The sequence below is a fragment of the Phyllobates terribilis genome, unplaced genomic scaffold (genome assembly GCF_046119375.1).
Source record: "Phyllobates terribilis strain yellow unplaced genomic scaffold, ASM4611937v1 Scaffold_92__1_contigs__length_6168646, whole genome shotgun sequence".
NCBI classification, from domain to species: domain Eukaryota; kingdom Metazoa; phylum Chordata; class Amphibia; order Anura; family Dendrobatidae; genus Phyllobates; species Phyllobates terribilis.
This window is the reverse complement of record NW_027362852.1, coordinates 857,511-881,958: the sequence shown is the minus strand read 5'-3', so window position 1 is coordinate 881,958 and position 24,448 is coordinate 857,511. Positions and strand designations below refer to the sequence as shown.

Genomic DNA, 24,448 nt, shown 5'->3' with positions numbered 1-24,448 from the left:
GGTGTTTGGAGTTGAATGCGTTGATTTCGGCTGTGCATGTGCCAGGTGTCCAAAATTCTATAGCGGATGCTTTGTCTCGTTTCCAGTGGGAGCGTTTCCGTGCTCTGGCACCGGAGGCAGAGGTCGCAGGAGTGGAATGCCCTTCGCAGTTGTGGCAGCTGATTACGGACGAGCCGGAAGATTGATCCAGGAGTCAGTGGCGAGTTCAACCTGGTCTGCTTACGAGGCATCGTGGCGAGTATGGCAAAGCTGGGTGTCGCATTGGGGGGCAATAGAGAGTGACGAGGATAGGACGTTGGCGGTCTTGTTTTTGATTGGTAAGGCTGCGGACTTAGGGTGGTCGCCATCTAGAATTAGTAAATTTGTTGCTGGCCTCGCATTTGGTTTCAAGTTACAGGGTTTGACTGATGTTACTAAATCCTTTTTGGTCAAGCAGGCACTTAGAGGTATTCAAAAGGGTAGCAAGAGTGTGGATAAGCGTAGGCCAGTCACGTTTAGTATGTTGAAAAGGTTAGGTCTGGTTTTGGAAAGGATTTGTTGTTCTGCTTTTGAGGCGGCTCTGTTTAAGTTAGCTTTTTCTTTAGCTTTTTTCGGGGCAATGAGAGTAGGCGAGTTGGTCGCCCCCAGCAGGAATAGGGAGGGAGGTTTATTAGCCGAAGACATGAGTTGCTGGGCCTGGGGTATCGATTTTTGGATTAGACGCTCAAAAACTGAACAATTGGGTAGAGGTAAGCGCGTCGTTTTGGGTAGAGTGGACGGGGCACTGATGTGTCCAAGAAGGTGCTTGGAGGTTTATTGGCAAGTGTGGTCGGGTAGATCCGGCCCACTGTTACGTCATTGCGACGGGTCATTTCTTTCCCGTTTCCAATTTATAGCGGTCCTAAAAAAGGGGGTGCAGGAGTTGGGCCTTAGCCCAGGGGTTTATGGTTCGCATTCCTTTAGGATTGGCGCAGCGTCTGAGGCTGATAGGCGCGGTTTGGGGGCGGGGGTGATAAAGCGGATTGGAAGATGGAGTTCGGACCATTATTTAATGTATGTTCGTCGTTAAATACCCAGGACCTTGTTTCATTTGTGAGTTGTTTGGATAGTTGTTGAATATGCTTGTTTATTATTCTTTTAGGTGGTGTTCCCTCGTTAGCTTGGATTTTCGGACATTCGTATGTGCATTGGGGGGCGCTGCGTGCGGATGTAAGGCGTGACGGTAGGCAATTGGGCTTTCCGAGGGTACAAGTGGTTATAAGGTGGCTAGGTTTTAGAGGAATGGTATGGAGCCGGTTTTTGTCGGAATTTCATAAAGCGTCAAGATTGGACAGAACACCGGATATTCTGGTTGTGCATTTGGGGGGGAACGATTTGGGGGCAAGGCCCGTGAGAGAGTTGATTCGGGATATCCGTTTTGATTTTTTGAGATTGTGGACATCGTTCCCGGGGGTTTCGACGGTTTGGTCGGATATAGTGCCCAGGAAAAAATGGCGGGCGGTCAGATCCGAAAAAGGTATAAATAGAGCGAGAGTGAAATTAAATAGGGCCGTGTCCAGTTTTGTGTCACGGAATGGTGGGATAAGTGTTAGGCACTTTGAGTTGGAATCGGGGGTTGGTAATTTTTGGTCGAAGGACGGTGTTCATCTCAATGATATCGGTATGGATCTTTGGGCCCTTGCAATACAGGAAGGGATTGAAAGGGCGTTGGTGGCTTTGGGGCACTCACGAGCCTAAGGTTTTTAGGGCTGTTCGTGGTTGGCGGGGGGTGGGGTTCTTGGAGTTGGTACCGAATTGTCGGTGGAAGGAATTGGGAAAAATTCCAGGTCATTTAAATTGAGTGGGGGGTGATCTGGCAGTCAGTTCTGGGCTCTGGACGGGGTTTTACCTCAGGAGCATTTAGCTTTGTTGGTCTTTCACGGAATGTGGAAGTTTTGGTGCCCTCGAGCTGGTGCTGAACGGCTGAGGGTAACATGGCGGTTTATTTTTATAGTTAATTTAAAGCCAGATCTATTAGCTCCAAGAACCCTCACTCCATATATATATATATATATATATATATATTTATTTAATTGTTATTTGGTTTGTTATTTGTTGTTTGTTAATAAACTGCCGCTGTGGAGTCTTTATTTCAGGGACGGATCATGGGATCCCGGGGTTTGTGGGAAGACAACAGGGAAACCACATTGGCCGTAACAGGTCATGTCTCACGCTGCATCTCCTTCCTGATTGTATCACTGAGAAGACAGAAGCTGCCCCATCCCATTCTCAAAGAAATGCAGAACCCAATGGATCTGCTGTCCGTGATCCGCTTATTGTCAGAGGACATCATTAGGGAATGCATTTTCTCATTGCTTAAGAAATTGTTGGGGGATCCTGCTAATTGCTGAATAATAAAACTGCAGCACCGCTCCATTTAAAGCAGTGTTTCCCAAACTGCAGTCCTCATGGCACCCAACAGGTCAGGTTTTCAGGATTTCCTCAGTGTTACACATGTGATGAAAGTATCATCAAGGAATCTGGAATTCTCTCACCTGTGCAATGCTATGGAAATCCTGAAGACATGACCTGTGGGGGGCCGTGAGGACTGGAGTTTGGGAAACACTGATTTTAAAGGGACTGTCAGCACAGAATGACTGTTGAAACCAAGTACAAGCGCTCCGTGGATCACGGCGTGGGCCAATCCTTTATATACACCTTCCCACCTGCTTGTTTTACCTCTGTCTCCTTCCTTCTCTGGTTCTATGAAGCCAGAGCTGTCAATCAACTAGCGGTATTGGAGCCCAGGGTAAATACTAAAAACAGAGGAGCCAGAGGTGTAATTGGAGCAAGTTTTAAATTAGTAGTACAGTGGATGTGGACAGAGCAGGATAATTTGCCGGACACACAGCTGGGGATCAGCTGACGTTACTGAACCCCAATAACACTGGAGCAAGCGTTGACTGTGCAGACGGCACTTCTGAGCAGCAACTAGCGGTATTGGAGCCCAGGGTAAATACTAAAAACAGAGGAGCCAGAGGTGTAATTGGAGCAAGTTTTAAATCAGTAGTACAGTGGATGTGGACAGAGCAGGAGAATTTGCCGGACACACAGCTGGGGATCAGCTGACATTACTGAACCCCAATAACACTGGAGCAAGCATTGACTGTGCAGATGGCACTTCTGAGCAGCAACTAGTGGTATTGGAGCCCAGGGTAAATACTAAAAACAGAGGAGCCAGAGGTGTAATTGGAGCAAGTTTTAAATCTGTAGTACAGTGGATGTGGACAGAGCAGGAGAATTTGCCGGACACACAGCTGGGGATCAGCTGACGTTACTGAACCCCAATAACACTGGAGCAAGCGTTGACTGTGCAGACGGCACTTCTGAGCAGCAGCTAGTGGTATTGGAGCCCAGGGTAAATACTAAAAACAGAGGAGCCAGAGGTGTAATTGGAGCAAGTTTTAAATTAGTAGTACAGTGGATGTGGACAGAGCAGGAGAATTTGCCGGACACACAGCTGGGGATCAGCTGACGTTACTGAACCCCAATAACACTGGAGCAAGCATTGACTGTGCAGACGGCACTTCTGAGCAGCAAATAGCGGTATTGGAGCCCAGGGTAAATACTAAAAACAGAGAAGCCAGAGGTGTAATTGGAGCAAGTTTTAAATCTGTAGTACAGTGGATGTGAACAGAGCAAGAGAATTTGCCAGACACACAGCTGGGGATAAGCTGACGTTACTGAACCCCAATAACACTGGAGCAAGCGTTGACTGTGCAGACGGCACTTCTGAGCAGCAACTAGCGGTATTGGAGCCCAGGGTTAAATACTAAAAACAGAGGAGTCAGAGGTGTAATTGGAGCAAGTTTTAAATCTGTAGTACAGTGGATGTGGACAGAGCAGGAGAATTTGCCGGACACACAGCTGGGGATCAGCTGACGTTACTGAACCCCAATAACACTGGAGCAAGCGTTGACTGTGCAGACGGCACTTCTGAGCAGCAACTAGCGGTATTGGAGCCCAGGGTAAATACTAAAAACAGAGGAGCCAGAGGTGTAATTGGAGCAAGTTTTAAATCTGTAGTACAGTGGATGTGGACAGAGCAGGAGAATTTGCCGGACACACAGCAGGGGAACAGCTGACGTTACTGAACCCCAATAACACTGGAGCAAGCATTGACTGTGCAGACGGCACTTCTGAGCAGCAACTGGCGGTGTTGGAGCTCAGGGATTACAGTTCAGGTTGTAGAAACATGAACACAACAGGAGACCTGGATACTGTTGCCAACCAATTATTTATTCTGGAAGAGGACTGGCAAATTCATGCGAGATCCAGGCCTTGTTCATTTTCAGAAAAGTATGCCGGTCAACGTTATCGGAGGATAGTCGCATGCGACGGTCTGTTAGTGTGTCACCCTGGCCTGGATGCCACAAATATAATAAAGCTGGGTCTGAGAGCAAGGGGGAGGTTCTCTAGTCAGGGGAACATTAGCATGCAATACCTCCTGTCTCAGGCCAGTAGGGGGCAGGCCTTATAAAAGCTGGAACTGGGGGCAGGGTTAGGGAGAACTGGACGACCTGTCTCAGGACTGAGAGGTGTCCCAGAGCAGAGAGAAACAGTTGTGTTGCACCCTAAGAGGACGTGTGGCAGTAGGAGAGCCACAAGTCAGGGACAAGAGGTGAAGTACGCCTGTCCTGGCAGACAAAGAACCAAATTTACCAGACTTTGGTGTCTGAGGCTGTGAGGATTCCACGTCCTGCAGCAGATAACCAGTCCGCGGGGGACTGTATGTTCCTTGGCCTAAGAAGCCTGGAGGCTCCGCCACAGCAGAAGGGACTAGCAAAGCCGTACCAGGCCGAGAGTAGAAAGGGACCCACGTTGCAAACCATACGGGCGAGAGGACACGGTGAGCTCGGGAACGTGGGCTGTTACCCTATAAGGAGGAGATAGCCAGAAGGAGCGCAGAGAGCACGGTAGGCCTACACCCTCACCCTGACCAGGGCCAACTTCCCATTTGCTCTCAGACATCCAGGTCCCCTCTTAGCTGGGACTGTTTGTGGGTCAGTTCACCTGTTCTAGTAAAGACCCTGGACTGCAACCTGTTGTCTGTGTGCTCCTTGCTCCTCCAGCACTAACGGTACTGGGACGCCCTACACCATCACCCCCATCCTCCATTATACTGCCCTGGGGCCGCACTCTTCCCGTGGGGAGTCACACTACCCCAGCTGCATACATCATCAGCCCCAGTGCTCTGCCTGGCAGTGGCGGTTCGCACTGACCGCAATCCACGGGTGGCTTAGTCGGACATACCAACAGCGCATAGCAGACTACCACCGGTCTGACCACCCTGAGCCACGGAACCGGGGTGCCACCACTACCCCCATCGTTTCCCTATTGCTCGGATCCGAGTGCCCCACGACCCAGGGGGCGAGTCATTAGTACACCACCTGAGGCACTAAAGACGTGTTCCGATACTACACTAGCAGCAGGGCAAGCTAGCACCTCCAATGCATACTGGCTAAGCTCTAGCTATGTATCCAGCTTACAGACCCAAAACTTGAAGGGGGAAGAGCCGTCTGGGAGTACACTGAGAGGGCAAGACATGTAGTCTGTCACCATCTGACGGAAACGTTGCCTCCTGCTGACTGGAGCCGTCTGTGATGGTGTAGACATTTGTGGCGGCGGGGACACAAAACTTTGCCATATTTGGGTCATACTGGTCTTGCCTTGTGCTGAAGCGCTGCTTCTGCTCCCTCTTTGTGCAGAGCTTCCTCCACTGCCTCGACGCATTGAGCTGCTTTGTAAAGCACTAGCAGCACTGCTCTCGGTTGGAATGGAGAACATGATGGAATGCACCAGTGCGTCTTAGTACTCCCGCATTTTACGCTCCTGGTTCAACGGTGTTATGAGGCTTTGTAAGTTGTCCCGGTAGCGAGGATCTAGGAGGGTGGACACACAATAATCAGCCGTGTTGAGAATGTGGGCGATGCGGCGTTCGTTTCTCAGGCACTGCAGCATGAAATCAACCATGTGCTGCAGACTGCCAACTGGCCAAGAAACGCTGTCCCCTGCTTGAGGCGTGATCTCTGCCTGCTCTGCATCACCCCACCCTCGCTCTAGATACTAACTACTAGAGCATTGTGTACCTCCCTCCTCTGGACAGATGTCTTCCTCCTCCATTGACTTCTCCTCATCCTCCTCACAAAGTATCCCCTGCCTAGGCCTTTGTGAGGAACCACGTTGCGCAGACTGTAGAGAAGCAGGTGGCATTTGTGACTCCTCATCCTCCACCTCTTCCAAAACCTCGTCCCTTAGTGCTTGCAGTGTTTTTTCAAGCTGGCTGATAAGGGGGATAGTCATGCTGACTAGTGTGCATCATCTGCACTCGCCATCCGCGTGGAATAATCGAAGGCACAAAAAACGTGGCAAATGTCCTTCATAGAGGCCCACTCAGTGGTGGTGAAGTGTGAACGGCGCGCACTGCGACTTGTTTGCGCCTGCTGCTGCTGGTACTCCATTACTGCTGCCTGCTGCTCACACAACCTCTCCAACATATGTAACGTTGAATTCCACCTCGTGGGTAGGTCACATATAATGCGATGTTCCGGAAGACATAATCGGCGGAAGACATAATCGGCGCTGCAGAGTTGCAATGCGCGATCTTGCGTTGCTGGAACGCCGCAAGTGAGCGCACTCTATGCGGACCTTGTGAAGCAGTGCATCAAGATCTGGATAGTCCCTCAAAAAACTCTGCACGACCAAGTTGAGCACATGTGCCAGACATGGGATGTGAGTGAGGTTGCCTAGGCCCAGAGCTGCCACCAGATTTCGGCCATTGTCACACACTACCATGCCTGGCTGGAGATTCGCTGGCACAAACCACACGTCGCTCTGCTGCTTGATGGCATTCCAGAGCTCCTGCGCTGTGTGGCTTCGATTCCCCAAAGAAATTAATTTTAATACGGCCTGTTGACGTTTGGCCATGGCTGTGCTCATATCGGTCATCATAACAGGTAACCGTTCACGGGTCAATGTGGAGGTAGACTGTGACGGCTCCAGCAGCGCTGATTCAGAGGAACTGGAGTATGAGGAGGAGTCAATGTGTACAGACTGGATTCCTGCAATCCTTGGAGTTGGCAGAACACGTACAGCGCCACTCTCAAGATCTGTACCTGGCTCCACAACATTTACCCAATGGGCAGTGAGGGAAAGGTATCGTCCCTGTCCATGCATACTGGTCCACGCATCGGTGGTCAAGTGGACCTTGCTACTGACGGCATTTTGTAGCGCATGTTTAATTTTTCCCTCCACATTCTGTTGCAGGGCAGGGACGGCTTGCCTGCTGAAATAAAAGCGGCTGGGCACGTTGTATTGTGGAACTGCCAATACCATAAAGTTATGGAAGGTGTCAGTCTCCACCAGCCTGAATGATAGCATTTCAAGGGCCAGTAGTTTAGCAATGCCAGCATTCAGTGCCTGTGCTCGGGGGTGGTTTGCCGAGCATGGGCGCCTTTTCTCCCATGCCTGTGCTAACGATGGCTGTAGACTGGCCTGGGAGTGTGAGGATGACAGGGAAAGTGGTGCTGTGGGTGGAATTACACTGTGTCTCTGTACAACAGTGCCAGAGATTCTTCCATGGCGATCCTGTGAGGAAGCTGAACCAGCTGTGTGTGAGCTGGAGGAAGAGGCTACAACACGAGCTGAAGCGGTGGTAGGTGGCGCTGTAGGTTGGCCTAGGTCTTCAGTGTGTTTTTCTAACTCCACCACGTGCTTGGTCCGCACATGTTTCCACATATTTGTGGTATTGAGGTTGCTGACACTTTTCCCTCTTTTCACCTTCTGATTACACAGCTTGCATTTGACAAAGCAAATGTCATCTGCAACTGTGTCAAAAAAGGACCAGGCACTGCAAGTCTTGGGAGCGCCCGCTTTGGATTTTGGAAGAGCCATGCTCCTAATGGGTGCCGAAGTGGAGGCTACAGGCAACCAAGTCTGCCCCCTCCCTCTCCCTCCTTTTTGGGCCGTTCGGGGAATCTCTTCCTCAGAGCTGCTCCCACCACCTTCCTGTCCCTCACGCCATGATGGGTCAAGGACCTCATCATCTACACCACCCTCTTCAAACAACTGCTTCTCCTGGGTAGTCTCAACAGCACAGTACGCACCAGAAAGTGGCACCTGAGTCTCATCATCAGATGCGTACTGAGGTGTGCTGCTGACCATAGGCACTGGCCCACCCGCCTCTTCAGATTCCGAGAGACAAAACGGTTGCGCATCACTGCATACTACCTCTTCTTCAAATTCTAGAATTCTGCTTGCCTGGCCCCCTCTTTCCAAGCAAAGAGATTCAGAGAACAGAAGTAGAGATGGCTCCTGTACAGGGCTCTCTGACTGCCTGGGCAATTTGGCAGGTGGTGAAGAGACAGATGGGTGCTCTTCAGTGCTCAGGACCTGAGAGGATCTGGAACTAATTGAAGTCGATGCGTTCGCTGCCATCCATCCGACAACGGCTTCAATTTGGTCCTCCCGCAGCAGTGGGGTACGGCTAGCTCCTACAAAGCTGCGCATAAAGGACTGTTCCCTGGTAAAACTGGGGGATGCTGAGTCACTGGTGCCCGCAGCAGGCACAGAATCCCCACTTCCTCTCCCTACAGGCACAGAATCCTCACGTCCTCTCCCTGCAGAAACTGCACGCCCACGACCACATGCCTTACTCCCTGCCTTCTTCATCTTGGTAGACTGATAAAGATAGGCAGAAAAGTACTAAGGGCTTAGTGTGCTTATTCCTGAACAGCTGCTAACAGGTATAAGAAACACTAATTTTATAAAGTGTAGACTTTAACATGAGCTAATGTGGCCTACACAACTGTAAAGTGGAGTGTTTGGTGAGCTTTATTTAGGTCTTTTTTGTCACAAAAAGACACCGGATGTGCCCAAAGATGTAATACCGATCGTATCACAAACTTTTTGTAGCTATTACAAAGCAGGAAGGTAACCTACAATGCAATAGATGAGGCTACAAAAAATAGGCTAATACTAATCTGGCTGGGTCTGCAGGGCACAATGCTGCAGAAAGGCTCCTCTATCTACTCCTATATAGTGTGTTTGGAACCAGTTTAGCTGAATACGGATGGAACCACCACACTAATAGGAGAAATCAGGAAAAATTATCAATTAGCAAAAAAGGACAATGTATGAGGCAGTGACACACACTGAGTGCACTACAACCAGACGTGGCTGAAGCACACACTACAGCGTGAGCTGCACTCACACACCAGACCTTGCAGACAGCCGTGAACAGCACAGAGAACTGTGCACTAGCGCTGCAAGGCACAGCGATTTATAAAGCAGAATAGAGCTAATAGGTAGCTAAAACTGTCCCTGAGAACAACAGCGTCCTATCCCTAACTGAATTCACAGCAGAGTGAGCTCAAAATGGCGGCGGCGGCTTTTATAGTGCATCATGACATCATTTCAGCAGCCAATCACAGCCATGCCATTAGTTAACATGCCTACATGCCTAACAGGATGTGCCCACACTTCTTAGGATCCTCATTGGCTGAATAAAATGAAACTGGCTCATTGCATTATGGGAACTTCCGATTCAGGTATACGATATTCTAAAAGTATGGGAATTAAGTATCGGAATTCCGATACCGTGAATATCGGCCGATACCCGATATTTCAGCATCGGATGCTCAACTCTACTGATGACACATTAATGACGTTGCACCAGCCAGACTAATCAAAAGCCACGTTAGGGACCCCTCCAAAGTAAGAGATTTGCGAGCCTCCTATCCAGAGGCCAGAGACTACTGACTTGGCTGATGGATCGGGATCCCACAAATGAGTACACCCCTCTGTAAAAACAAATCTTTTTTTTCTGTTTTATTGTTTTCATATTCTTAGGATCATAACGTGTTTTATTGGTACTATTTTGGGATATGTAAGTCTTTTTGGTCATCCTTATTTTTGTGATAAAATGACAAATGTGTGTGGTTTTTTTTGTTGGAATTTGTTTTTTATTTGATAAAAAAAAATTATTGGGAAAACAAAACCTGTTTTTCAACATTTTTGTAAATGATTAGTTTCACAACGGGAACACGCAATGCGTTAGTTGCATAAATAATCCATTAGTGCAGTTCAATGTCCAGCCTGTGTGTGTTATATTGGCAGGCCGCCTATTAGATGGGGTCTCCAGTCGGATCTAATATCTCCAGGGACCATGGCATGTAAGGAGTTAACGGAGCAGCGGCAGAGTGCTGACAGTGCACCCTTTCACTGCTGGGTCCCTGCTTGATGTGGGTAGTGAGCACTGTTGGATGGAGCCCTGGGATCATGATTCCAGGATGAAGATGCAAGTCCTAATGTCAATGGGCATGTTCCATTAGGAAGTGCTTTGACGGGAAGTGGTTTATCTACTACATTTTTTTTATCTTAACATCCAATATTATGAAAGCTTAGGTTTGATCTCTCATATCAAAGGGTTTTTTAATCTCCAGCATTCATGGTATATGCACAGGATATGCCATAATAGCTGGATAGGTGATGGTGTTACCTCCCGGGCCTCTGCCTGTCAGGAGTACAGGAGTTCCACTTTGCATTGGCTAACATTCTGAAGCCCGCCATCCTGTTCTTGGTTAGATATGGGTACCCATACTCATCTGCTTTTTCTTTTCTTTTCCAAGGACTTGAGAAGTTTCCTTTACAAAAAACTTCCAAGGTACTTTCTTTCCATAGTTTTTCGTATGATTAATGATTGCTATTATGTAATTATATTTAATAATTTAAGACCTCAACTCCCAAGGTCTGAATAACAAAACTCCTGCCCTCCTCTCTCTGACGATACAGCCTGGTCTCTGGGGCCTTTATTTCTGATACCAATGCCCATGCGTTGGCTCGTTAACAATGGTCATTCTGATGTGAGGTGTGTAGTAAATTATGTCTATTACTAACATAACCTTTTGATTGTTGTTTTATTAGTGTTGAAGGACTTCATGCCATTGTAGTGTCAGACAGAGATGGGGTACCTGTAATTAAAGGTAAGGAACTAGAATGGACATGCATGTCTCGGCATGCAGTTCTGCTGCAATGTGGTTCTCTGCCCTTATACCCACTCTTACAGCTAGGTTACACACCTCAACTCTTATCTCAAACTTCCAAATTAATGATGCGGATATGATGAACCACTGGTGAGCCCACAAGGAACTATCTGACCAGCAGATTTGTTCCTGCCAATATTGGAACTCAATCTAATAATTTCAGCCATAATGATAATTGAGATTAAAGAAGTTGTCCACTACGTGTACATTGATGCCCTATCCATAGGATAGGACATCAATGTCTGGTCGGTTGGGGTCCCACACCCGGCACTCCCGCCGATCCGCTGTTATCGGTGCCGCCGGCTGTAAGTGCTTACTTGCGGAGCTTGGCCATCAAGTTGCAGTGGCCACCACAGGGTACTTCACATTCGCCTCCTATTCAGTTCAATTTAATAAGAGGCGGATGTGTAGTACTCCACGGCGGCCACTACAACTAGGCGGCCAAGATCTGCAAGTAAGCACTTCCGTCCGGCAGCACCGATTACAGCTGATCATCAGGGGTGCTGGTTGTGGGACCCCAGTTGATCAGACATTGATGCTCTATCCTACGCATGGGGCATCAATGTAAAAGTAGTGGATGGGTTTGTTTCCATGTTGAGATTTTTTTTTTTTTTTTAAGCGGTTTTTGTAGCTAAAGCCAGAAATGAATAATAAATGGTAGATGTCTCTTTTTTTAATCCACTCTTGGTTTTGGCTTCAAAAACTGCATCAAAATCTGAAGTTGGAAACCACTTTCATTATTTTTAAAAGGAAAAAGAGGGTGATATGAATCTTAATACAATTAGTTTACTTTATTTTTTAGTCCGCTTAGAGGACTTGAAAACCTGTGATCCTTTGCTTTTTCTATATACTGCAAAACTATGATTGCTCTATTTAACTGCCACTGCCAGTGATTGACAGCAGCGCCTAGGCAGTTAAACATCAGCGACTGGAACAAGCGCTGCTGCTGAAGACTGATGGTGGCTGTATAGCAGCCGGTATATGGCGCAAGCTGAGCCCCCTCCACACATGCAGACCCCAGTACGAACATACAGGTACATGCATTTGCTCCAGAGTTGTAAAGAGCCATGCCACATGACTTGGGCTATAAAGCCAAACCAGGACCCTCTATTTGTGTACAGCCATTTTGGGCTGCTTGTACCTCATCAACCAAAAGTAGGAGACTGGATTATAGAAATGTTCACATTCAAACACTTATTGCTGTTTTCTTTATCAGTTGCAAATGAGAATTCCCCTGAACATGCTCTGAGGCCATGTTTCCTATCCACATTTGCACTGGCCACTGACCAGGGAAGCAAGCTGGGACTCTCCGAAAACAAAAGCATCATATGTTACTACACCACGTATCAGGTAGGTAAGGCTGTAGACCCAGGACGGCTTTGTGAGCATCAGGTGTGATTATCACGATCGGTGGTGGTGATGGACATGCTCATCCCAACCAGATTCAAGTGGTATCATCTTCTGGTTTAGAGTTTTTTGGGGGCAGGTATTTTCGGGCAGGTCTGTCTGACCTGCTATACAGTTGGCTTTAGATATGTAGATTGTAAATATTTTCCAAAGTTCTCAAAGAGATTGTCCCAAATCAGAAAATCGTGATCCCTGGGTGCAGTTTGTTATAAAACGATTGTAAAATTGTCTGGTGTAAGCCACCCTCTTCCGGTCCGGTGCTGAGCCTCTCCGGCTGCTCCATGTGTCCAGTATTACCTGCGGGGCCGATGTCACATCAGCAGCTTGGCAGCCAGTCAGTGAGCTCAGGTGTTTTGAGTGGGGTGTTTTGTCTACACCGCCAAGCCACTGAGCTCTCTGATTTGCTGGTGTGCTGTCGACATGACGTCAGCGCTGCAGCCCATATCCGTTACCGAGAGCTATGGTGGAGACTCAGCCCTGCACCTGGGGAGGGGGAGTAAAGCGTGGGGTCCAAGAACAAGCTAAACCCTGATGAAACACTTTGTTTTAATTCCATTTGTTATGAGGATTGTGTGTAAAGTGCCGGTGTTAATAGACATATTAATAGGCCCATCCTCCTTTTAGAATTGCTGTTTCAGTCCTCATTGCACTGACATTAACTGGATCTCACTGTGTTTTCTTTGTGGTCCACAAGTCACTTTCTCCATGCATACCTCACATTACGGTTCATAGGGATCCATTGGAAGTGTTTTCCATGTTCATTGTACAGTAAAGCATCATTTACACAATAGAAAACGCCTTTAAGCAGCATGGAAATATGGAGGTTATAAGTATCACTTCATTTCTATTGTCTGTAAGTCATTGATTTGTGTTTCAGGTTGTCCAGTTTAACAGATTGCCGTTGGTTGTGAGCTTCATAGCTAGCAGCAATGCCAATACAGGTAGGCGTTCTTCTGTATTATTTACATTGTATTTACATGTCTAGCCCGATAAAAGGTGCAGTGTACAGTACAGACCAAAAGTTTGGACACACCTTCTCATTTAATGATTTTTCTGTATTTTCATGACTTTGAAAATTGTACATTCACACTGAAGGCATCAAAACTATGAATTAACACATGTGGAATTATATACTTAACAAAAAAGTGTGAAACAACTGAAAATATGTCTTATATTCTAGGTTCTTCAAAGTAGCCACCTTTTGCTTTGATGACTGCTGTAACATACCTGGCGGCGTCCTTGCATAGTGGTCCATCTCCCACTGTGCAAGAGCGCGCACTTGATCTCCAGTCCAGTCTGCTAGCCTGGCTTCCCTCCATGCTGTCTGCTTGCCTCTGTGTCTGCTGCTTAAGGGCGGCGCCCGATCACTTCCTGCTTTTTGTACCTGCTGCAGGCACACCCCTTGTGCGTGCCCAGCCTATTTCTGTCTGTCATCTGGTATTTAACCCAGCTGCTCCAATGAATCCCTGCCTGAGCATTGTGTTTCATTCAGTGTGGTCTTTCACTCTGAATGTGCCAGGTCCCCTTCTGTGTTCTCTTGTCTGCCTATCCTGGAGGCTGTATTTCCAGGCCTGTCTGAACACGCTCCTTGCCTGTTCGTCTCGCCTTCTAGGGGCCGCATACCTAGACCTGCTCCTGTATCTTGTCTGTCCTGTCTGAACACGCTCCTAGCCTGTTCCTCCAACCTTCTAGGGGCTGCATTCCTAGACCCGCTCCTGTATCTAGTCTGTCCTGTCTGAACACGCTCCTGGCCTGTTCCCACCTTCTAGGGGCTGCATTCCTAGACCCGCTCCTGTATCTTGCTACTGTGTCTGTTCTTGTCTGTATAATCTTCTAGCCTGTTTTCCCGTGTTTCTCTATGTCCGTACCTTTCCTTTTTCTGCAGAGTCTGAACTCGTACCTTACTCCTGCTCGTTGTCACTGTACTCCCGTTTGTGAGTTTGTGGTCCACTCGCTACTTCACTGCAAGTACCCTGTGGGTATCTGGTTCTGCCTTTCCCTTCTTGTCTGTTCTGAGTGAACAGAGCCCTGTCCCCCCTGCTCTGCCTTGCTCACCGCTCCGGCGGTTCTAGCCTGCACTGCCTTGCTCACCGCTCCGGCGGTTCTAGCCTGCTCTGCCTTTGCTCACCGCTCCGGCGGTTCTAGCCTGCTCTGCCTTTGCTCACCGCTCCGGCAGTTCTAGCCTGCTCTGCCTTTGCTCACCACTCCGGCGGCTCTAGCCTGCTCTGCCTTTGCTCACCGCTCCGGCGGTTCTAGCCTGCTCTGCCTTTGCTCACCGCTCCGGCGGTTCTAGCCTGCTCTGCCTTTGCTCACCGCTCCGGTGGTTCTAGCCTGCTCTGCCTTTGCTCACCGCTCCGGCGGTTCTAGCCTGCTCTGCCTTTGCTCACCGCTCCGGCGGTTCTAGCCTGCTCTGCCTTTGCTCTCCGCTCCGGCGGTTCTAGCCTGCTCTGCCTTTTCTCACCGCTCCGGCGGTTCTAGCCTGCTCTCCCTTTGCTCACTGCTCCAGATGTCCTTGTCCTGCTCTACTCTTGCTCACCGCTCCAGGCGGCCTTGTCCTGCTCTACTCTTGCTCACCACTCCAGGCGGCCTTGTCCTGCTCTACTCTTGCTCACCGCTCCAGGCGGCCTCGTCCTGCTCTACTCTTGCTCACCGCTCCAGGCGGCCTCGTCCTGCTCTACTCTTGCTCACCGCTCCAGGCGGCCTCGTCCTGCTCTACTCTTGCTCACCGCTCCAGGCGGCCTCGTCCTGCTCTACTCTCACTCACCGCTCTAGGCGGTCTCGTCCTGCCCTGCTCTCGCTCACCGCTCTAGGCGGTCTCGTCTTGCCCTGCTCTCGCTCACCGCTCTAGGCGGTCTCGTCCTGCCCTGCTCTCGCTCACCTCTCTGGGCGGCCTCACTCTGCTGTGTTTGTCCGCCACATCTGTGGTTCTGTTCCTGAGTCCCAGTGTGTACTGGGTCCTATCCCGCCTGTGTTCCTACCTGCTAGCGCCTCCCTGTCTGCACTCTAGCCGTGCTTGCCTGTACCCCCCTGCCTGCATACCCGCCTGCCTGCATACCAGTCGTGCCTGCCTATACCCACCAGTCTGTGTGCCAGTCTAACCAGTCTGTTCCTGTATTCCCCTGTGTGGGTCAACAGCCGTGTCCGGGGTCTGTCCTGGAGTAGCACCTGGTCCCTCTGCTCGGTTCCTCCTTGGTGCACTGGCGTCGTATGCCGTCGTGCGACCCTGGTCGGATCGGGTGAATACCTAGTTACGCCCCTCCAGGCATTCACTCTCCGGCACGGTCCAGTGGAATCCACGCCTCTCATCCCGGGCGTGTGCATTACAACTGCTTTGCACACTCTTGGCATTCTCTTGATGAGCTTCAAGAGGTAGTCACCGGAAATGGTTTTCACTTCACAGGTGTGCCCTGTCAGGTTTAATAAGTTGGATTTCTTGCCTTATAAATGGGGTTGGGACCTTCAGTTGTGTTGTGCAGAAGTCTGGTGGATACACAGCTGATAGTCCTACTGAATAGACTCTCAGAATTTGTATTATGGCAAGAAAAAAGCAGCTTAGTAAAGAAAAACGAGTGGCCATCATTACTTTAAGAAATGAAGGTCAGTCAGTCTGAAAAATTGGGCAAACTTTGAAAGTGTCCCCAAGTGCAGTTGCAAAAACCATCAAGCGCTACAAAGAAACTGTCTCACATGAGGACCGCCCCAGGAAAGGAAGACCAAGAGTCACCTCTGCTTCTGAGGATAGAGTTCTAGCAGCAGACACATCTCTACAACAACTGTTAAGAGGAGACTTTGTGCAGCAGGCCTTCATGGTAAAATAGCTGCTAGGAAACCATTGCTAAGGACAGGCAACAAGCAGAAAAGACTTGTTTGGGCTAAACACCACAAGGAATGGACATTAGACCAGTTGAAATCTGTGCTTTGGTCTGATGAGTCCAAATTTGAGATCTTTGGTTCCAACCACCGTGTCTTTGTGTGATGCAGAAAAGGTGAACGGATGGACTCTACATGCCTGGTTCCCACCGTGAAGCATGGAGGAGGAGGTGTGATGGTGTGGGGGTGCTTTGCTGGTGACACTGTTGGGGATTTATTCAAAATTGAAGGCATACTGAACCAGCATGGCTACCGCAGCATCTTGCAGCGGCATGCTATTCCATCCGGTTTGTGTTTAGTTGGACCATCGTTTATTTTTCAACAGGACAATGACCCCAAACACACCTCCAAGGCTGTGTAAGGGCTATTTGACCAAGAGGGAGAGTGATGGGGTGCAACACCAGATGACCTGGCCTCCACAGTCACCGGACCTGAACCCAATCGAGATGGTTTGGGGTGAGCTGGACCGCAGAGTGAAGGCAAAAGGACCAACAAGTGCTAAGCATCTCTGGGAACTCCTTCAAGATTGTTGGAAGACCATTTCCGGTGAATACCTCTTGAAGCTCATCAAGAGAATGCCAAGAGTGTGCAAAGCAGTCATCAAAGCAAAAGGTGGCTACTTTGAAGAACCTAGAATATAAGACATATTTTCAGTTGTTTCACACTTTTTTGTTAAGTATATAATTCCACATGTGTTAATTCATAGTTTTGATGCCTTCAGTGTGAAAGTACAATTTTCAAAGTCATGAAAATACAGAAAAATCTTTATATGAGAAGGTGTGTCCAAACTTTTGGTCTGTACTGTATGTCTGTTGTGAAAGAAGAATTTCTCAACTGGAAGCCGAGGAGAAAATCCAATCTACCCTGTCCCAATTTACATGAAATGGTTCTTGGTTCTTGTCAGAGTTGATGAGATACAACTACTGATCCCTTAATGATACTGTAGATGTTCTGTATCCAGTAATGGTGTGATGTGGTCCTTACACAAAGATAATTTAAAATGTGCAGTCAGTGCAATAACAACAACAAAAAATACTAGTAAAGTGTCCTTAAAATATTTTTAGATGTGTTTAGAAAAATATATAACTTATACTTAACGTCAAAAAAGTGCTCTGGTCTCCAATTCTCAACACTAGTCCTGGCAGATCCACTTGCAACTTGTGCCCGCTTTCCTGGACTATAATACGGGTGTCCTATTCTTCAGAGGATAGCACGCCCATCATTCAGCTGAATGGAAGCAATGGATCTAAATTGACTCTCACATCAAACATTTGCTTAAAATCTGTCTGGTGAAAACAAGTAACCGCCTATGCACAAGGTAGCTGATAACTGATTGATCGGTGGAGGTATGACCACTGCAACCTGCACCGATTGGTAAAAGGGGGCACTTTCATGCCCATTAGAAAGATGGTTGACCGCTGCTCTACTCATTCCCTGTGGGCTGTGGAATGCTGCATTCGGCTTTTTCTGGCCGCCCCATAGAGAACGAATGGTCCTGCAATCAGGCATGTGCACTGCTGATGAACTTTAATGAGGATAAAAGTACCCTGTTGGGGATAAAAATTTCTTGATTTGCCCCCACTAATCAATAAGTGATAACTCGTCTTTGGAGAATCCCTTTAGCCAAAATGTATTGGCTTCATGTGTGCTCTGAATGGAAGCCACTACAATAGTAATTACACTGCACAACAAATGCCATCAATAACCAGTCTCAGACGCATCCAGCACTATGTCTACCATATTGTCCACCTGAACTAAGATTACACAGTGGGCTAGTCATCACTGACCAGTTATCAGCCACTAACAAATGTCACAACTGGCTCAACATAGTCAAGTGTTAGTTCTATCTGCATAATATTAGTTTCATTTTGTAATGAGGATTAAAGTTCCTTCTGCTTCCAAACAGTGCGACACGACCTCCACGATCAGTAAGTTACAGAACTTGTCTTCACTCAATATCCCCTTTAAGCAGTTGGACAAAGAGCAGTTCCCATAACAGGTTCCTCTCATTTCTACCGTTTGATGCAGTTTTATGCCGGATGATGGAAAGTTTCAGGTTCCCACTTTCTGCCCTGAAATCGGAGTACACATATTGTCTACAGCAGCTTGTAGTCTGCCAACAGCTGGAATATACATAGAAATATGGACTTCTGCAGTCAATTTTCACTATTTATTCATATATATTTTTTTTTTAGGTCTAATCCTTAGTTTGGAAAAAGAACTTGGCCCCTTGTTTGAAGAGCTTCGACAAGTGGTGGAGAATTCTTCATCTGCGTGGTCCTCAAAAGAAGTCATGAACTTTTGGTGTGGGGAAAAAAAAAAAGGTTGCCATTTCCAAAGCAATGAAACACTTTGTACTTGTAGTTCTGCCAGTGCACTGAGTAATATTCCTCTCTGCTAGAGAAATGAAGGAGAACTGCTGGATTTCTAGGGGGCATCAGCCCTAACATTTCACATTCCCTCTAAGTGAAGGAGCTTATCCACTGCAGAGATGGATCCAGTTGTGGTTACACTGGGCAATTAACCAACAAATTCCCTGCAGATAACCATTGTATTAACACAGTAAGAGGCGTAGATTTGTATCGGTCGTATTCTCTGTTGCTTTTCTATCTGGAACCACATTAAATTGTAACTTGCTGATATTAAACCTAGGACATTGTGTGCACAGAGTCAATGATGACGTGTGAGTGTCTCAGTGACATCTGCAGATCTTTGTAGCTGGTTTCATAGCGGCTTACAATGACATTGGTCTGCACTGACGGGTAAAATCCAGAAGCAGAATACTGCTAGAATGGTTTGCTCTCTAGCTCCCCCTGGTGTTAGTCCTCCTCATGGTCACTATGGAGGACGACTGATCAGAGTGAAGCTGCCATCCACCTTCCAAACCACAAATTCTTACCAACACATTAGGACTATAATAGCTAGCTATCTTCAGTGAACTTTCAACCTAGAACGGAGCAGAGCAGTGGCAATGGGGAAAGTCAGATACCTGTAATAATAAACCTCTCGCCACTAGATGTCAGCATAGGACCATTGTGAAAAGTTATTTTCTGCAACTATTAAGCTTGCCTATAGAATATAATGCACTTACCACTGTCTCTTGAGGAACCGAGGCTTGTAGCCTTAAGATTTTTACCTACAAGATTAACGGAAAAAATATTCCAGATGTAATTGTGTGTGGAACTCATTCTGCTTATGATGCAGTTTTTCAGCTCCCATTACTAGGTCTGACACTGGTCTGAGGACGCTCCTGATTGTGGAAAGGAGTAAGCTCCTTCCAATATAAAGTGATGTGCGGCCGCTGCTTTTGGGGGAAAGCTGCTCTTTTGTCAGCGGCATCAAGATTTTCTAACTGTTCATGGGAGGAGAATCACAGATTTGTTAGTGCCACGTTAAACTGGGGTCTTTTGCGGTCAATGTTTAATTAAAGTGACCCTACTGTGTAACTTTCTTCTGACATATCGCCATATCATTTGTGGGACTTAGTGAGTTTGAGACTCGTATGGAAGGTTATAATAAGCGATGCTGAAGCATTGGAATAGAAATGACGGCATTTGACACATTAACTGTTTTTACATCTTGCAATACAATTTAACTTTAAAAAAATAATAAAACTAATGCCTTGATTGCAGTTTTTGTGCTACTTGAAGTTGTGAAAAAATTTGGCAACTTTTGTCATTCTTAGACCATTACTGGCCGGCTTCACCAGCTTTTCCAAAAGTGGGTGGAACTTGGACTGGTCGTGAGCGTGCAAACCCGACAAATTCACCATGAAAGGAGCCACAAAGTAGTGTCAATTACTACAGCCATCTACACCAGCTCAGGGCTACTGGATATGTCTTGGGGTGGCGTACGGCTCCTAATTCATTAAGAATAGCAACTTACTCCAGGGCGCTCATTATTAACATTGATGTACAAAAGGCCAGTCTTAATGAATCAGGGCCTTTATCTTTAATAGGTTGAGAATGACCATTGAATTTATAATTCATCTTAATGCACACTATATAGTATTACATTAAACCAGAGTTGTATATGATTATTTCATTTTCTGTACAACTTTGGTTAATATTTTGTATACGAATAAATTTGGCAAATCCTAACAGTATACTTCCTATAGAATGTCCAAAACCTGAGACAGAAACAAAATGCACATATACCCTGCTGTGAGTAAAAGCAATAGTGCATAGAAATAACATGGAGTACTTGGTAAAAAAGCGTAAAAGCCATCCCACCAGCGTTAAGGTGTACCCAAAGCGGGATGGTCCTAACCTCTAGTATTAAAACCTTACCATGTGTCAGTGACGTCAATGTGAATAAGGGACTAAATGGCCTTCTTCCTGAATAGTTGGTAAACATTAAAAACATTAAAATACCTGGGACTGTAAAGGACTATGTGGCTTCTATGGCGGCTTGTTTCCTTGCTGATTGATAAATTCTTCATTTCATTCTTCAATGATCTTGTTCTGAGGGGAGTTTGTAGCTGTTTTTTGTTACTGAGCTTCTCTGGCAGACCATAGCACTCCTTGTATTATATGGACACTTGGACAGTCATTCATCTGAATTGCTGATTTCTAATACAAAAACAATATATTGTTTACTGCTTTTTCAGCAAGATAAGCTTTGATTAGACATCTCTTTTTAGATTTGCAGGGCTGCCACCGGCAAGTTCAAGGCCCCATACTGGCAAATTTTTCAGGCCTCCTTGAGACTGTGCCCATGCTCCACCCCCAGCCAAGCCTCAACACCGCCCACTGCCCAGGCTCCACCCCCAGCCTAGCCTCAACACCGCCCACTGCCCAGGCTCCACCCCCAGCCTAGCCTCAACACTGCCCACTGCCCAGGCTCCACCCCCAGCCTAGCCTCAACTCCTTCCACTGCCCAGGCTCCACCCCCAGCCTAGCCTCAACACTGCCCACTGCCCAGGCTCCACCCCCAGCCTAGCCTCAACACCGCCCGCTGCCCAGGCTCCACCCCCAGCCTAGCCTCAACACCTCCCACTGCCCAGGCTCCACCCCCAGCCTAGCCTCAACACCTCCCACTGCCCAGGCTCCACCCCCAGCCTAGCCTCAACACCTCCCACTGCCCAGGCTCCACCCCCAGCCTAGCCTCAACACCTCCCACTCTTGGAAAAACTCCACTTCTGCGCCACATCTTCACCAATCGCACATTAACAGTTCCCATTGAACACCATATCACACACATAGCCATCAGCTTTTGTTTTGACCAAAAGATTGTTTTAAGCCTGCCACCACAACAAGGGTAGACTCCTTTGGCAGTAACCTACTCTTCCTTAACTTATTAAAAATTTGTTAAAATATCCAATACTCTTTTTAGGCATTTTTATTTGTTTTTCTTTAAGGGAATTCGTCACATACCGTATATACTTGAGTATAAGCCAAGTTTTTCAGCACATTTTTTGTGCCGCTGCTCCTGCTAATGGTGCTTGCTACTAAAGAGAATGCATATTCGCTCCTTTCCATGCACATAATCCCGACGTGGAGAGGAGTGAATATGCCGGCAGCTCACATCAGTGTCTGAGAGCGCATGGCAGTGACGCCGTGCGCTGCTCAGATGCTGACATGAGCTGCAGCATAACAGGATGCAGCGCTGGAGCATAGGTGAGGAAGGAAGGTGAGTATATGTGTTTATTTTTTTGTGTGTGCAGTCATGTGGCCGTACATACCAGGATTGGGGGATGAACAGGCCATGCATACCAGGATTGGGGGATGAGGAGGCCATGCATACCAGGATTTGGGGTTAGGAGGCCATGCATACCAGGATTGGGGGATGAGTTGTACCATACATACCAGAATTGGGGGATGAGGGGGGGACATGCATACCACGATTGGGGATGAGGGGGCCATGCATACCAGGATTGGGGATGAGGGGGCCATGCATACCAGGATTGGGGATGAGGGAGCAATGCATACCAGGATGCGGAAATTTACCTGTAGCTGCTGCATTTCCCACCCTAGGCTTATACTCGAGTCAATACGTTTTCCCAGTTTTTTGTGGTAAAATTAGGTACCTCGGCTTATACTCTAGTATATATGGTACATTTTGTAAAATGACCAATAGTACCATATATAAGGGAAAAATACCGGCACACCATGGCCAGACCACATATTACCACCACATAGTGACCGAACAATACCACATACAAGGGACAAATACCGCCACACCATGACCAGACTACATATTGGCACTAGTGACATTATACACAGGAGCTCTGTATATAGTGTCAATGTACAGGTAATACAGGGATCACTTATGACATTATACTCAGGAGCTCTGTATATAGTGTCAGTGTACAGGTAATACAGTAACTCACCGCTGAAAACATACACAGGAGCTCTGTACATACAGTGAGGAAAATAAATATTTGATACACTACCGATTTTGCAAGTTTTCCCACCTACAAAGAATGGAGAGGTCTGTAATTTTTATCGCAGGTACACTTCAACTCTGAGAGACAGAATCTAAAGATAAGAACCAGAAACTCATATTGTATGATTTTTAAATAAATTGCACGAAATAAGTTTTTTACCACCTACCAACCAGCAAGAATTCTGGCTCTCACAGGCCTGTTAGTTTTTCTTTAAGAAGCTTTCCTACTCTGCACTCATTACCTGTTTTAATTGCACCTGTTTGCACTCATTACCTGTATAAAAGACACCTGTCCACACAATCACACTCCAACCTCTCCACCATGGCCAAGATCAAAGAACTGTCTAAGGACACCAGGGACAAAATTGTAGGCCTGCACAATGCTGGGATGGGCTAAAGGACAATAGGCAAGCAACTTGTTAAGAAGGCAACAACTGCTGGCACAATTAATAATATTTTTTTTATTTATATAGCGTCAACATATTCCACAGTACTTTACAATTCAGACACATTATCAGCACTGTCCCCATCGGGGCTCACAATCTAAATTCCCTATCAGTATGTCTTTGGTGTGTGGGAGGAAACCCACACAAACACAGGGAGAACATACCAACCCCTTGCAGATGTTGTCCTTGGTGGGATTTGAACCCAGGACCCCAGTGCTGCAAGGCTGCAATCCTAACCACTGACCCACTGTGCTGCATTTTATTTGAAAATGGAAGAAACATAAGATGACTGTCTATCTTCCTCGGTCTGGGGCTACATGCAAGATCTTGCCTTGTGGGTTACAGATGATTCAGAGAAAAGTCAGGCATCAGCCCAGAACTACATGGGAGGACCTGATCAATGATGTGAAGAGAGCTGGAACCACAGTCTCAAACATTACCATTAGTAACACACTATGCCGTCATGGATTAAAATCCTGCAGGCCACGCAAGGTCCCCCTGCTCACGCCAGCAGGTCAATGCCCATTTGAAGTTTGCCGATGATCCAGAGGAAGTATGGGAGAAGGTCATGTGGTCAAAGGAGACCAAAATAGAACTTTTTGGTATCAACTTCACTTGCCTTGTTTGGAGGAAGAACACCGCCCTAACCGTGAAGCATGGTGGGGGAAACATCATACTTTGGGGGTGCTTTTCTGCAAAGGGGACAGGACGACTGCACCGTATTGAAGAGAGGATGGATGGGGTCATGTATCGCAAAACTTTGGCCAACAACCTCCTTCCCTCAGTAATAGCACTGAAGATAGGTCGTGGCTGGGTCTTCCATCATGACAATGACCCGAAACACACAGCCAGGGCAACTAAGGAGTGGCTCCATAAGAAGCATTTCAAGGTTCGGGAGTTTCCTAGCCAGTCTCCAAACCTGAACCCAATAGAAAATCTTTGGAGGGAGCTGAAACTCAACATTGTCAAGTGACAACCCCGAAACCTGAAAGATCTGGAGAAGATCTGTATGGAGAAGTGGGCCAAAATCCCTGCTGCAGTTTGTACAAATGTGGTGAAGAACTACAGGAAACGTCTGACCTCTGCAATTGCAAACAAAGGTTTCTGTTTTTCTATTGTATCAAATACTTATTCCATGCAATAAAATGCTAATTAATTATGTAATAATCAATAAAAATTACAGACCTCTCCATTCTTTGTAGGTGGAAAAACTTGCAAAATTGGCAGTGTATCAAATACGTATTTTCCCCACTGTAGTGTCAGTGTACAGGTAATACA

At 47.2% G+C, this 24,448-nt stretch overlaps 1 protein-coding gene across 1 annotated transcript; it reads left to right on the top strand.

Moving 5' to 3' along the window:
* Window positions 1–10,866: 10,866 nt before the first annotated feature.
* On the top strand, window positions 10,867–18,997 carry LOC141197848 (ragulator complex protein LAMTOR3-like). Its single transcript, XM_073662914.1, has 5 exons — window positions 10,867–10,880; window positions 10,942–11,000; window positions 12,277–12,410; window positions 13,345–13,408; window positions 18,533–18,997. The coding sequence occupies exons 1-5, from the start codon at window positions 10,867–10,869 to the stop codon at window positions 18,736–18,738; spliced, it is 477 nt and encodes a 158-aa protein (XP_073519015.1). The 3' UTR covers window positions 18,739–18,997.
* The last annotated feature ends 5,451 nt before the right edge of the window (window positions 18,998–24,448 follow it).

Excerpts from the sequence above, each read along its gene's own strand:
- LOC141197848 (XM_073662914.1), top strand. Across the intron at positions 12,411-13,344 it reads GTTACTACACCACGTATCAG|GTTGTCCAGTTTAACAGATT; the intron begins GTAGGTAAGGCT and ends TTTGTGTTTCAG. Across the intron at positions 13,409-18,532 it reads TAGCAGCAATGCCAATACAG|GTCTAATCCTTAGTTTGGAA; the intron begins GTAGGCGTTCTT and ends TTTTTTTTTTAG.